The 15,770-nt window shown below is 42.3% G+C and overlaps 1 protein-coding gene across 7 annotated transcripts in view; it reads right to left on the bottom strand.

Annotated features, from left to right (window-relative positions):
- THRB (thyroid hormone receptor beta) overlaps positions 1–12,636 on the bottom strand; it is a 355,917-nt gene extending 343,281 nt beyond the window's left edge. For 2 of the 7 annotated variants that reach the window (XM_019655729.1, XM_019655735.1), the window contains exon 1: positions 12,270–12,524. Coding sequence is in view for 1 of the 7 variants with exons in the window: in XM_019655727.1 (XP_019511272.1) it covers positions 12,270–12,278 (9 nt within the window). In the remaining 6 variants the exon portion in view is untranslated. Of the gene's footprint in view, positions 1–11,713; positions 11,921–12,161; positions 12,527–12,608 lie in introns of those variants that run through there. The other 5 variants (XM_019655737.1, XM_019655727.1, XM_019655732.1 and 2 more) reach the window with 5 other exon arrangements.
- Positions 12,637–15,770: the final 3,134 nt, after the last annotated feature.

Below are 15,770 nucleotides of genomic sequence, written 5' to 3'. Positions count from 1 at the left end.
AAGGAACCTGTCACTGAGGTGGCATGTTGCAGCCCGACAGAAGCAGAGAGTATTTGAATCTTAATCCTAATTAACCAGAGCAGGATTTGGGGAGCTCCCTGAAGGAAGGCTATTGGAAGCTGGGTTGAAAAGAAGCAAAGGAAAATATATACTGGACTTTGAAAGATAGAAGTTTGAAGGTGGGAATGTGGACAGTGAAAAAGCATCTGAACAATGGAGGGGAGTAGCTCCTATGAAAAAGGAAGTAAGGTAGTCAGTCAGTTTTAAGTCCCACATACCAATACAAGTGAAAGAGACAAATCTGAATTCAAGAGGCTGGAATCCTGGGCAGGTAACAGAACATCTATTATTCTCATTTTCCTGACACCCTGAGGGTTCACTCACTTCAATGACTGACCACAGAACATAGCTCCTGAGGCTGAAAAATGCTAGGTCATCTATAAAAAGGATATCGTTAGCAATGAACACAAAATAACAATTCGAAACTAAATAAAGGACAACTAATGACACACAACGATCAAGAAAATTGAGATTGACTTCCAGGTCTCTCTCTCTCTCTCTCTGATTTCCTGCCTTTTAGACAATAATGCCCCTTTCCTGCAAGTTGCAGGTTTACTCAACACAATCAATTTTGCAACTTTTGTAATAATAAAATAATAAAATATTTTTCCATGTTCTGAGCACTCACAAGCCACTATATATGCCAAGCAGTTCATAACCATTATCTCATTTAATTGCCTACACAATGCTCTGAAGTACCAATGTTCATCACAGATTGGGTAAATGAAATTCCAAGTGGTTAAGGAACTTGCCTGAGAGACCATAGGTAGAAAGTGGCAAAGCCAGGCATCCAACTTAGCCCCTGTGGATGTCCACACCCTCATCCCTACAACCTGATCTCTCTCTCCAATGTCCTAGCTGTCAACCAATCCAGGACCCGGGATCCCCACAATACCCATGGCCAATAAGGGAAGGGGGTCCCTCTCCTCCCTGCCCTGTGACAGGACTTTAAAAGAGAACATTACTAGCGTCCATACTGAGTGTAACCCTGAGCCCCAAAGACCCCAGTAATGGGCCAGGAACAAGTTGGGGATTACTGAGAAAATTATTTCTCTCTCCCCTATAATGGAATATTAAGAATCAGCTAAATTCTGCTCCTGAGAAGCATTTATCAGGATTAAATTCTTAATATTGCACATTTCAGTTTTGAAAAATATTGTAAAATAACTCGTGTTTTACAAAAATAGACTTGCAAAGTGGATGACAGCCCTACCTAGGCTAATATAAAGGCATACAATTATTTCTTTTTCTTTTATGCGTTCTCAGCATGATACTTCTTATCATTGGTTAGTCTTATTTCTTAATAATCCAAAATGCATATGACCTTTGCGTTTCCTTACTTCTTAGAATAAGACATTGTAATAATAAGTAAACGGTAAGGTTTTCAGAAAGATAAAATATGCATAGTTAGAAGGAAAGGGCTTCTTTGTTCTTTTCACTTATCTCGGTTTTATTATTCATGCCCCTCTTACATTTCCTTCATGGGAGGTACTTCTATAGACCTGGCTGAATATTTGATAAAGCATGTTTATAATTTGGGAAGAAAACAAAACAAAACAAAAAAACCCTTTTGGACTAAAAAAAGAGAGTTCCCCATTGTAGTAAGCAATGATAAGCAGGATAAATATGAGGAAAATCGGCATTTTTAGTTAAGATATTATGCAATGAGGCATTTAATTAAACAGTCTGAGGCTCTGTAACACGATCCCAGGAAAATGGCTTCAATATCTCTGTCAACACACCAAATATCTCTGGCCTCTGATCCCTGATAGCTCTACTTTAACTTTTGGCTCCCTTTAAAAAAAAAAAAAAAAGGCAGCACATTAATGAAGTGCCAGCAATATCAGGATTGATTATAAGCTCCTAATACTCTGTGTGTATTCTGACCAACACTGACCTATCAAGGAAATCAAAATGATGGTAAAAGACTTAAAAGGAAAAACCAGGACCAGCAAGATTAAAGACAATTCCCTAAGAGTGAGCATGAAGTGAGGAAACAGAATTAGATCAGATAGGAGGGTGGTACTGCACCAAAAAATAAAACTGGGTTACCTCATTGCTATAAAGATGGAGTTTCCATCCCTTGCCAATGCCTTCAAAAGTAACAAGTCAGTGAGGTGATGAGAGTCACAAAAGAATTAAAAACCAGTAGCACAGTGTGGCACACAGTTCACCAGATAATTCCTGCTCCCCTTTCTACCGTGCAGTCAACACTGAAAAGCAGCTGCTCAGGGGGGACTAGCTTTCCCATCCTGCTCCATGTAGGGGGGACATGGGATCTGTTTTCACCAGTGGAATTTGAGCAAAATGATTTTGATGTAACTTCCAAGCCAAGGTGGTTAAGAAGCTGGTGTGCTTCTGCACTCCTACTCCCCCTTTAGTGGTCTGATGCAATGAACACACGACCTTGGAAGCCATGAGCTGAAGACGGAGGAGCCCAAGACCAAAGGACTTGACTCCCCTGACTCACTGTAGAGCACAGCCACCAATCAATCACAAACAGCAATTTTTAACTTCACATGAGTAAAAAATAAACTTCTCGGTTTTGAGCCACTGTGCATTCTTTTATTTTATTTCAAAGTATGGATAGTGTTTTCCTAACCAGTATATGTGGCAAGAAAAAGAAAGTGTCTCAATCACTTGAAATAATGCATATAAGTTAGTTTCCTATGGAACTTGACAGAATTATAGACTTTTAAGGCTAAAGTTGTATTGCCACAATGGGTAGCTGGTAACTTGTAGCTACGAATGACTATTGGACAACTTGAAATGTGGCTAGTTGAAGTTGAGGTGTGCTGCAAGTGTAAAATACATACCAGTAACTGAAGATTTAATCAAAAAGTAAATATTAATACTTTTATATTGATTACATATTAATATTTTGGCTATATTGGGTGGGATAAAATATTTAACTGAAATTAAACTCACTGGCTGCTTTTTAATTATTTATAATGTGGCTATTAGAAAATTTTAAACTACATATATGGCTCACATCATATTTCTATTGTCCTCCTATTGGGCTAGCAGGGGTTAGCAAACTACAATCCACTGTCCGTTTTTGAAATAAAGTTTTATTGCTACAGAGACATGCTTATTTATTTACATATTATTTATGGCTGCTTTCACACTGCAACAACAGAGTTAAGTAGTCTCAACAGAGACTCAACAGTAGACTCAACAGAGACTGTATGTCCTGAAAAGCTGAAAATATATATTATATGGCCTATTATAGAAAATGTTTGCTAACCCCTAGGCTAAGGAAAACTTTGAGATTATCTAATTTATCTACTATTACTGTTTTATGACTAAGGAAATTAAAGCTCAGATAAATCAAGAGACTTGTCCAAAATATCTTTATTCTTAATTAGGTGGTATTTCCATAACATCACATTGATTCCTTCATTCATATTTTCTACCATCTCTATTTTTGATCATTAAAGAAATAAAGCCCCTATCACTTAGAAAACCAACATTAATACTAACTAATAAATTTAAACACCACAATGCTAATTCAATGTGGTTGTGTAGAAGTGTTTCCATCAGATTCACGAACTGTAGGCCTCTATACACAACAGCAGAGAAACCCTTGTGTAATATTCGGCTACGAACAGACTGTGAGATGGTCTTTAAAGCTTCATTTGAAAACATTTTAAAGGGAATCTATCATGTAATCTGCTTTCAAATTAAACTTCAAATCTCCCCAAACGTAGAGCCAACTTGCTAAAAATATTCATTGTAAGAATTAAATTAGAAAAATTTTGCCACATCTTGGAGAAAGTCAAATCTGTTCCCAGAGACTTCACGGTAACATATAATTGCCTCCTTTCTGGCAGACGTCGTCTCTCTATGGATTATTCTCAGAGTCTCTAACGGGGCTCATCATTTCCAGTCTCTCTCCCACTCAAGACCTATCCCAAAGAACTCTTCTAAAATAAAAATCTGATATGCTGAACATTCAGTCTCCTCCAGCTATCAATACAAAGTCCATCTTTCTTATTGTGGTCAGCATGTGACATCACCATGTGACTCCTACCTGCTTCAACAGCCTCACTTATTAGCCTTTGTACATCAGTCAGACTGGGCTCCTTGCAATTCCTGGGGTCCTTGCAATTCCCCAAACACTTTGTACTTTGACCTGACTTTGTTTGCAGATGGTATTCTTACTGCCTAGAATTCTCAGCTAAGGGTTATCACAGTACATTGTACTTACTCCATCATATAACTTATCAAAATTGTAATTGCCTGTTGAAGTATTAATTCTACACCATACAAATTGCTAATATTTAGAAATATCTAACTGTGGGTCAAGTGCTACGTTAGTTCATTTAATCTTTACATGTTATAGATGAGGAAACAGCACATACATCCAAGCCAGGTGAAGCCGGGATATGAATGCGCACATTCCCACTCCACGGCCCAGGCCCTTAACGTTACAGCAGTGGTTTTCAATGGGGGTAACTTTGCTTCCCACAAGACATTTAGCAATATCTGGAGACATTTTTGATTATTGAAACTGGAGTGCGAGGTAGCTACTGGCATCTATTGGGTAGAAGTCAGTGATGCTGCAGAACATCCTACAACACAGAGAACAGCCCCACCTCCCAGCACAGAACTATCTGGCCCCAAATGCCAATGATTCAGAGGCTGAGAAACGCTGTTCTACACTAAATCAATTCCTCTAGATTGCCCCAGGATACTTTGAATACCGCCATAGCAAGGGTTTTTAATGCTCAGCATGGTGGCAATGGCATCTGCCATAGCCTGGCACCCTGCAGATGCCGGATACATATGCGATGGATGGATGAATGGAGGGAGGGTGGGATGGATAGAGACCGACTCCAGAAGAAAAAAACAAAAAAGTTTATAAATTGTAAGGCTTGGTTTTTATGGCAACTTCAGTAAAGATAAATCTGGGCACATATCCTTAATTAACAATAAGTGAATACATGTAGCGTACATTTCAGAGGATGCCTTCACCTTAACAATAACACCTTGCGTTTATGTATCTTAGGATGGGAGATCAAATTAAAAAGCCAAATGCCTTGAATTTTTGTTTCTAGGAGGCCTCAGAGGGACAAGATGTTTTTCAAATCCCCTACAACTACTACAATACAGGATAAATTGATATGTTTATCATCCACATAGATCATCACTTCAATTGTTTTTTAAAAGATTTGTGTGTGTGTGTGTGTGTGTGTGTGTAAGGGTCTACTGGTCGCTTTTTTAAAATTAAAAGACAAATAATGCAAATATATGCAACTTGATATTTTCCCCTGTTGTAGTTACCATTCAAATATAAATACATTATTCTACAATAGATCTCCAGATGCTAGAAGTAGAAACTACAGAGAAGCTTAGGTGAAATTCAAAGAGTAAACAAAAACACATATAGCAGAAATTATTCTCTGGCTTATGTAAATTAACATATCTAAACATTAGAAATGAAGTTAAGAAAAGATATGTTTTATGATTATATTTTAAAGGAAGCAATAATTTAGCATCCTTTTTACATCATCGCAAAGCACTTTAATGATGGCAGCATTAATCAGCGTTGTATACAAACTGATAGATTATTTTGTGAAAAAGCAAACAAGGTTCTGCTGTGGGCTATATACTGCTCCTCTGAGATATCACTTATTATGAAATGTAGACAGAGGTTAAGACAAATGAGATTAATTTTTTAAGTGTAATACTATGGACTGTTCCTCACAACATCTTCCATCAAACTTTAGCTATCTCAAGTTTTATACACACAAACACACACACACACACACACACACACACACGTGCACACACATACAAGTAAATATGTGACTCAATAAGTTTTGCTACCTACTCTCCCTCTTGGATATTCATAATGCACACTAGCATAAAAATAGGCTCTGAAAACTCTTGAATTGAGTTGTTAAATCCAGGATTTCCCAAACATAATTGGCCATAGAGCAACATAAATACTAGTAAAATAAGTAGAAAGTAAAATAAGATGAGAATCTGCCAAAATATTCAGGATTATGGAGAAGGACTAAAAGTGATGACAAGATTTGTGGCCTGGGATATCGGTGTGGCTGTGGAATTCTCACTGTGACTTGGAAGCTGGACACGGGAACCACAGCTGCAGCCAGAGGCAAGCAGTGCCTTTTCCACTGTATGTCAGAATATAACACACATTTGTCACAGTGGCAGATTCTGCATGTGTGGACATGCGAATTGGTGATACATTTATGCTCATGTGGAAGAGAAATATGAAAAACTGACCCAAACCCAGGAATGTCATGATTGTTATTAATAATTACTTTTTTTGAGCACCCATTCTGTGTAAGCGTTGCTGAAATCTGGAAAAAGAGAGTCTTCTAAGAGAAACAAAAAGAGGGGAAAAGTATATCCGGACCATCCTGGGAACCACAGAACAACATATATCACAGGAGTCAGAATGCTCAGTGGGTTTCTGAATGTCATGATCATACATTATGCCACTAAAACCATGACTATCTTCTCCTCTCTCCTCATCTCAGACATTCCTGAGCCACCAGAGGAGTCACAAGAGTATATTTCCCAAATTAAGACGACATACTTGCTGTCAATTTGCATTGCTTTGTCCAAGTTTTTGCTTTAATCAGCTTATCACTCATGACTTTCTGAATAAACCCCGGAATTCTTGATCATTGATGAGAAGCTATGGTTCTTGGAGGCTCTCTTTTGGAAATAGGAAGTTGAATGAATATCTTAGTTCAGATTAATCCTTTCCTAATTGTTATATATGCCCCATCTACAGTCCAGTCTCTGCGTGCACACATACATACATATATATGTTATTATAAATATTATCATATTGTTGCTACACATTACATATTATAATATACATATATGTGTTGTGTACCTATATGTATATGTGTGTGTAACTATCATGACCTAAAGGCTACAATATGCTTCCTGGGACTGAGAGTCAAGGTCCCTGGGTCCTAATTCCGGACTCTCCTGATTTACCATTTGGAAAAGATACTAAGTTCAAAGCAGAGCTCAGTTTCTCACTCAATAAAAATAGTACTGCACAAGAAGAGCTGCCAGTACATAAAGTCTCCAAAGTCCTTTGAAATTGGGACAGTATGGACAAAACAACATTAGCATTGAGCATAGATCGTTATTCTAGCTGTGAATTGGCCAGATTCCTGAGTGGCGGATATGGAGATACATTACTTGCCACTCAGTAATTTGAATATTCCCTCCCCCACCCCCCTTGCTTAAATGCAATTTGACTAATAAGTTAGGGAACCTAAAGTCCAGTGTGAACACCCCTAATTAGAGACTCACTGGCCTAAACATATTTAATACCACACCACGTGCCTACCAAGAGAATCCTGGGTGAATCACACTGCAATTTACACTAATACACATGGACTGCAAAAACCACGAAACGATCCTCAGATGAAAATAACTATTTCATCTAGGGGGTCATATAAAAGATCCAAGAGGCAGATTCATTCCATTCCAGTGTAAACCATTTCAGAATCCCTGTGTATTAATACAATATTAATACATTGTCTCAAATGAGGAGCAGGGCCAGGCATGCAGCAGGTACACAAATTTCCTTCGGCTGAATGAAGAAACAAAACAACTAATCAAAATGACTTTAAATAAAGCAAGGAGTTAACTTGCCATCCATTGCTCAACCAGCTCAGACACTAGACTAAGCCCTTCGAGCAAAATATTCAGCTGTGGTATGGACGTATGATGCAATCCAGGCAGCAAACATTCACTGTGGGCAAAACCAAGTCAGAAGATGACACTTAATACCAACATCAGAAGAGAAAGAGAAACACCACCCCTTCTCACCCTCGAGTCATTCTTTCAACAAGCACTTCCTTGTGCCCATGCGTCAAGTTCTTTGCTGGGGAGTCAAGGATGAACAAGCCCATAGCCCCTCACAACAGCTCAGTGGGGGAGACAGAAATGGTCACTAAAAACAAAGTACCCTGCAGAGTGATATGAAGTATAGAGACTAAAGCAGAAATCATGAAGGACACCTGTTCAGAGAGGTTTATGGCCACAGTGTCACTTTCACATACCTGGCTGTCCTGTCCTCTCAAATTGCTCTAGTCAAAAGCTTGGCTGAGACACTGGATATTTGAGAAAGTCAGCCTAACGAACATGTTAACCATTCATTCCTCTAGGTTTTCTGAGCTCTATTTCTGCACTGGGGACAATCTCTAGAATCTCTACCGCTGGACCATGGCAGATTAGGCTCCAACGATAAACTCTCACTGGATTACTTTTCAATATTATGCTTTCTCCATTTTTTTCCCCCTCTAGAGTTGGTAAAAGACATGATCATATAAAGAACTCTACTTCATTTTCTATAGAATTGAAGTACAAGTATTGGCCATTATATGGTTTGATATTTCATAGGCGTATGTATATACCAGTTGTCAGGGACCATAATTAGCACTCTACAAATGTCATCTGATCTATCCTTACAACTTGAATACATACTTGCCACCTCTGGCTCTCCTTTTTCCTATTAACTTGGCTACTGAGAAGCTCAGAGCTAAATTAAATGCTTAAAAAGCACTCAGGATTTCAGTTTAATTATCTTTGCTCCTCTAAAAGATTTTCATCATTTCTTCTCCTACCATTTTTACTAGTCTCATCATTTTGTGGAATTTTTGACTGCATTTATTCAGAGACATTTCTGAAAGTTGATACTCTATAAACAAAAACAAATTACCATAATCATCGATTGTAATCTCCTGCTAGTCTCAACTGTCAAAAGAATTTCCATGAATAGCTAATTTGAAGATAACCCCTTGGGTATCACACCTCCGTCACTTGAAAGCTCAGATAATCCAATACTTCCCACAGTCGTCTGGCTCAAAATCTCTTTGTGGAAGTGGAAAAGGGGCAAAGGCAGGGGCTGACTGACTTAACTTACAACACAGGGTAACCACCAGGTTATTTCCAAATCTACCTCCAAGGGCTATTTCTATCCTGTGTGAGATCCTGACAGTCCCATTTGCCCCTTCCCCAGCCACCACTTTTGCAGACCAGCTATACCACCAAGCATTCTTGGTCACCTTAGGGCTGCCAAAGCCAGTGACACTGCCAGAACCTGCTAAGTGAGAAAGCATTCCTATCACCCAGTGATGTCTGTTCCTTGGAATTTCACTCTTAGCACTGACAATACCTCTGGAACTCATAAAAATTCTGCTGAAACCCAGGGTGTTGAAGGTCAAAGTCTCAGGGAATCAAAGTAAGACAAACTGCTGCTGAGGATTTCCGTGTACTCAAAGCAAATGCCCCCAGGAAAAAGTGCGCAGAAAAAACTCCCTGTATTGTCACTATACAAAATAGGGCTAGCTTTCAGAGAGAGAGAGAGAGAGAGAGAGAGAGAGAGAGAGAGAGATAGGGAGACAGTATTGAGATTGAACCATATNATATATATATATATATATATATATATATATATATGGCACACACACATATACAGGCACAGATCTTGGCATACCCAATTGGTACCCACTTAGGAAGCTTAGTCAGGTATTTTGGAAACACAATGTTTGGGCACAACCATTCATTTATCCAACAAAGAATTATTCAGAACCCACTGTGTGCCAAGCACTGTTCAAGATGCTGGAGAAGCAGTCAAAACACTTTTTCTCATGGATTCTCTATTCTAGCTAGACACAGGAGACAGGTAATCGGTAAATACCAATTGAAATGAACAATTCAGACTGCAAATAAGACCAAGGAAAGAGGGGGAAAAGGAAATTTAAAAAGTGTGATGGTTCTGAGAAGGAGTGGGGGGACTACCTTTGCTCAAGTGGTCAAGGAAGAGTTTTTTAAAAATGTGACACGTATTCTTACACTAGAATGACAAAAGGAGGTAAAGAAACCAATTGTCTTTATTCTGATTTCCATAAAAAAGATGAGCTTACTAAAAAAAGAAATGTGCAATCCCATTTGTAGCTCCACACACCCTGTGCTTCAACAACTGCAAAAACCCCAGGAAAGCAAAGGAATCCACAACTTTCTTAAGGAAATTTTAAGAAATCACCTATTCCCAAAGATGTAGATTAAAAGGAAGTTGTCTTAATGCATCTCTATAGCAGGATTTGCTACAAAGAATCTATAGGGGAGAAATGGAATGCTTATTCCTCTCGTAAAGTCAGTACTTTATGAAACAATATCCCAATATCAATAAGATGATGTCTTTGAATTGTAATGCCAACAGAAATTGCTTCAAAAAAGAATAGTTCTGTGGCTATATTCAGTATCATTTACTTCCACTTACCAAAAAACAAAAGCAAATCATATTTGCTAGCAGATGGTCCCACTTCCAATATATAACAAAACTTTAAAATTCATTAAAAATAAAATTCTGATAGTATGTTTAACAATCACAGATAATAAATGGTTGTTCACCAATGACTTCCCATATAAAACTCCAAACAAATCAGTTACTATTGAATTTCTGTTACAGTCAATTAAAACACTTAGCCAAGTGGCATGAAAACTCCTAAAATCATCCATTGATCAAAATACTTCTTATCAAAACACCGTTTAAAAAAAAATTTTCCCCCCTAGTCCTTGACTTGTTTCAGCATAAGAGAAGTGAGTAGAAGTGAATTAGGGAGCAGTCATGGTTAATATTCAGAATGAATCATGGAATATTTTGACTAAAATGCAAGTTTTACTTTGTAACCCAGTGCATGCTACATATTATTACAATGTAAATAAGCACACTAAACTAAAATAAGGACAAATAATGTAAAGATATTGCCCAACAAGTCTACATTACCCAATATATTTATTATTGTAAGAACTGCTGTCCTCTGATTATTAACGCTGTCCAAAGAATGCTTGATTTTTTTTGAACTTCCAAACAGGTCTTTAAAACTGAATCTCACTAGCACCTGATATCAGTAACACCCTAAGCAGAAAAGGCTCTTTCAAATTTATTTACTGATTGGGATAGTATCTGAATCTTCCCAAATTCTAAATGCCTATGGAGAGGAGAGGATGTGGAATCTCTACGTCTCTGTTCAGGTAAATGTTTTTCTCTTTCTTTGACTCACTTTTACAGATCGTTACGCGTCTAAACCTTTTTAAATTTCCCATTTGGGGAAAATGATACATGTATCCTTTAATAAATAAAAAACTCACCCCATGCTCCCCCCCCCCCCCCCCCCCCCCCCCCCCCGCCTACAAATCGGAAGGCTTAAGAATTAGCACTAATAATCCTACAATGGCCATTGGGAAATCCTCCTCCAAAATGACAACTGCAGCTAAGAAGGTCAAAATCCACTAGGAATAAAAAAAAAAAAAACAACCTCCCCCAAATTAGTCCTTGTCCGAGGGGTGGCGCGGGGATGGGGGTAGCGCACAGCTGGCACAGCTGCTGGTATCAGAACCAACTTCAGGCGACTCAGAGGAAGATGCTGCGTCAAGAGAAGCAAAGAAGCGCGACCCAGGAGGCTAACGAAATCGCCACCGACTTCCTAAGGAGGCGGGGAGAAGCCAAGTCGCCAGGCACGGGCAACAGCGCACGCCAACACTCAGGATTATTCTTTCCAAACCCGGCAGTTCCGGGGCAGGAGAAAAAAAGGGGGGCGGGGGCCCACAGCCCCCTTAAACCGCTTCCCCCGCTGCGTTTGCCAACCTTTTCCGAACCCCCGTGTCACAGAACTTCTTCATCATGGAAACTTCCACTCGGTTCGGCGCTGAGGATGCCAAACTCCATTTCACAAGGAGCCTGTCAACAGCCGAGCTGGGGTTTGAGGAACACAGCCACGGCGATCGGAGCGGCCCCCCGGCCACCCTGTTCTACCACTGCCCACGCTGTGGCTCCCTGAGTGCCGCCGCGCGGTGCCCTAACACGAGAGGGCACCTCCTCCCCGACCCGGGGCGCAGAAGCCCCGCGGAGGCAGGTAATAGGGCGGCTGACACCCCCACCCACCCACGCCCGCCCGCCCGAGCGCGCTCAGGTTCCCGCGACACCCTGGTCACCATCCTGCCCACCCTTCTGGACATTTGGAACTGTCGCCCCCTCCTCCCCTCTAACCCCCGCCCCGCGCCTCCGCCTCCGCGCGGTCCTCTCGCCAAATTACCAGTGCCCTGGAGCCGGTTGGGTTGGGCGCCCCTGCCCGGGGAAGGCAGCCGGCGGGCGCTTGCCCCGAGCCCGGGGAGCAGAAGGTCTCCTTTCCAAGCGCACTCACATTATTCATGCAAAGTTAATCCCCGCCGCGTCACGGCCGCTTGCCCGAGGATGTGCGCCTTCCTTGGCCAAGCCCCACAGTCTCCACCCTCCTCCGCCTCCTCCTCCCGGCGGCCGGGTCCCGCGGAGCGCCGGCGACGGGACGTCGCGCGAGTCCTGCAAAATGTCAACTCCTTGGGCGAAGAGAGGCGGCCGCCGCCAGGGCCGCGTCGGCCCTCCCCTGCCACTCCACTTTTATAGGCGTAGGAAGCGAGTGTGGCCCGGGCACCCGGAGTCCCCGCCTCTCCCGGCCCCCCGCGCGCCCAGCCCGCCCCGGCCCGCTCCCGGGGCGCTGCCTTACTCCGAGCCCGGGACGCCCGCTCCGCGACGCTTCTGCGAACCGGTGACCTGGTTTCCCCTCCAGCCCTCCCGGCGGTCGACTCGCGCGGCGGCGGCGGCGGCGGCCAAGAGCAGGCAAACCCGGCTCCGCCAGGGGCGCAGCGAGGAAATGGCCTCCCGGCCGCACGCCCCGCCGCCGCCGCCGCCCGGCTGGCACCCGATGCGCCCCTCCCGGCTCCCGCCCGGCTCCCGCGGGGCTCTCTGACTTGCCCAGCCCTCCGGGCTCGCGTACCCCTGCCCCGCGTCTACGCACACACCATTCGGGCTGCCCGCCTCCACACCTGCCTCCCCAGGTTCGGCTGCTCTCCCTCCTCCCAGTCCCAGCCGTGCCTTCCACCCAGGGTGCCCTTCCCGGTGTGGCGATGTTGCGGTGGTTTTGGTGGCCGCGCGTCCACCCACCCAGCTGCGCGCGCGCGGAGGTTCGGGTTTGGGCGTCATTCCTCTAGCAGGCAAAGAGGAAGGAATGGGGGACAAGTGACGGGGTGGGGGTGGGGGATGGGGGTTGGAGAGGTGGTGACTTCCAGAATTATGGGCTTTATTTTGCCCCGCCGGGCTGCGCTCCTCCCTTTTGCTCCAAACCACTTGTGGCGCGTGTCGGGCCGACACAGCGCGCTGGCTCCTGGTGGGGCCTCCCACCAGCCGCACCGTCTGGCGTTCTCTTACCATCACCACCTCCCGGGAATGGAAGTTTGGAAAATACCTGCCTTGCTCTTGAGGGAGGCTTCTTCACACCATTATGCATATTCTGGGAGATGGGTGCCCTGGTGGAGACACTCCCCCAGTTCCAGAAGGGCTGCCCTATTATATACTTTTGTCTTTATTCTGGGCATGCACAAAGAAAACCGGAAGACAAAAATAATTTATACTCTAGAAAAGTCCAGCCCAGGCAAATATGAATTTCTAGGTGCCTCCCTGCTCCCCCCTCCCCCACCCAAAAAAACCCCAACAACAAAACTCCTGAAGGCTATGGGTTCAGATTGATAGAAAATGAAGTAGGCAGCTACATTCTGGGCTAGAATGCTCGTAAAAATACTGAGTACCCTCAAAAAGCTAAAATGCAGCCGTTGCGAAGCTATAGTTGCAACAAAACTATTTTGACCACAGAGTACAGTTATTTTCTTATAGATACTATTAAAAGAATGCTGATTTCTTTATTCACTGTACACATTTATTCATATAACGATGTGACAGATTTGTATGTATCCTCAACTGCCTGAACCATGTATGAATGATTTATGGCAGAGTTTTCTAGATTGCCAGCCAGTGACGTGTGTTTTATTCCAGCTCCTGGTGAGTATCCCACGGAAAGGGGCGAAAAGCCACCACTCTTGCATATAGCATTAACCATCACAACTGTCAGGAATTGGGAAACTATTCCCAGCGCCCGATGCACTGTCTCAGCGCGCTTCCAGAGAAAGTCGCAGACCCTAAGCCTCCCTAGCGAGAGAAGGGAGCCTCTCCCTTTAGACTCCACGGACCCTATTTCTCCTCGGTCCTTGGCAATACGTCCGTGTTTTATTCTTGACTCGTAATAAGGCTACACCATAGGGCTTGAACGTTTTGTAGTTAGAGAGAAATTGTTCTCCTTTGCAAGGAAGTTCCTGAACTTTATGCCAAAGCTGCCCCGGGATATTTTGGGTGGTTTGGAGGAAAGCTGTGGAGTCGGCCCCATTTGTTCCAAACAGGGGGCCCCCTGGTGGCTAAGTGTGAATGAAAAAGTTGGCCACTGAGGAAAAAACCTGGCTCTGACAGGCCACAACAGTTGACAGCCACGGAGCGAGTAAACAAGGGAAGATGGGGGGACGGTGTGTGTGTGAGGGGTGACGCTAATCTTGGTTTACAAAGGTGGATGATAGGCCTTAAAGGCTGCTGGACCTTTTTATTTTTTTTTCTCTTCCTGAGTATAACTTGGAGCTAAACTCCATCTTAATTAGGAAACATCATACAGAGAATGAAATATAACAAACACTTTTGCTGCCCTTTGTTCAAATGGCTTTGTCTTTCTGATCTCATTTTGCCTGGAAACTTCTGAAATGCAGAGTAAATTAAGCATTAAATAAATAACTGTATTATTCAAACAATTCATGAGACTATGATTTTAATAATGTTTTATAACAATGGAGGAGGAAAATTTTAATGCACCATTATTGAAACAACATGAACTATTAGGATTCCATTTGAATTGGCCCTCTGAGGGCAGTCTTACAGGCTGCATGATGGTAAAGAAGGGTTGCCAACAGAACATTTTTCTTTCTGATTTTACTGTAGGGGGTACAATGGGTGATGTGGGTGTGAGATGAGAGTAAAAAATTGGAGGTTTCACAGAACTAGGTAGCACTTGAAACAATCAAGAATAGATCAGATTTTAGCAGATGTTGGAAGAAGAAGAATGACCATTCCAGGTTCTAGAATTCTGGAACCATTGATATTCTTTCATTCATTCAACAACAACTTCTCAAGCTAGCTGTGCAGCCACATGACCCAGCCCTGGAGATTCTGATTCTATCTGATCATTGTTAGTTCCTGAAATATATTTTGGCCATGAAGGTCCCAATGATTCTGGTCCATGACCAAACAGATAAAAATGCCAAGTCTGTCCTTTCTCTTCAGGAAAGACAGACTACTGGAGGCGATGACACGTTCAAAATTAACTCTAAGAGTGAAGGTGTACCGAGAAATATATAAACATAAATCCCTAAACGATTGCTGGTGAGGAGGCCACAATAGCCTATGAAGAATAAGGGGGATCAGGTAAGACTTTCTGCAGGAGGCAGCCAGGTGAAAACTTGGGAGAAGTCAGAGAGAGGGAACGATGCAGCTGTCTAGCTTATTTGCAGGTCCTGGTGCAAAATGAAAATGTGGGGCCTTTTATTCAAAAAGCAGGAAAAATGTGCCGCTAAAGGTACAATATATAAAGCCATCTTCTTTCTTCCATGTTCCCTCTTTGGCATCGACATGGTATTTTTTATTTGCTGTTTTAATATTGTAAGTAAAGAAAATGCACATTTAAAATTATCAGCATCAATTTTACTGTTCATCTTTACATCATGCAATGCTAGTTTTAAATGCAAATATAAGATCCTTTAACTCATGTGAAATTAACAAACTTACACAATTTGTATTT

Source organism: Hipposideros armiger, unplaced genomic scaffold (genome assembly GCF_001890085.2).
Source record: "Hipposideros armiger isolate ML-2016 unplaced genomic scaffold, ASM189008v1 scaffold_245, whole genome shotgun sequence".
Classification (NCBI taxonomy): Eukaryota; Metazoa; Chordata; class Mammalia; order Chiroptera; family Hipposideridae; genus Hipposideros; species Hipposideros armiger.
This window is presented reverse-complemented; position numbering and strand designations above follow the sequence as displayed.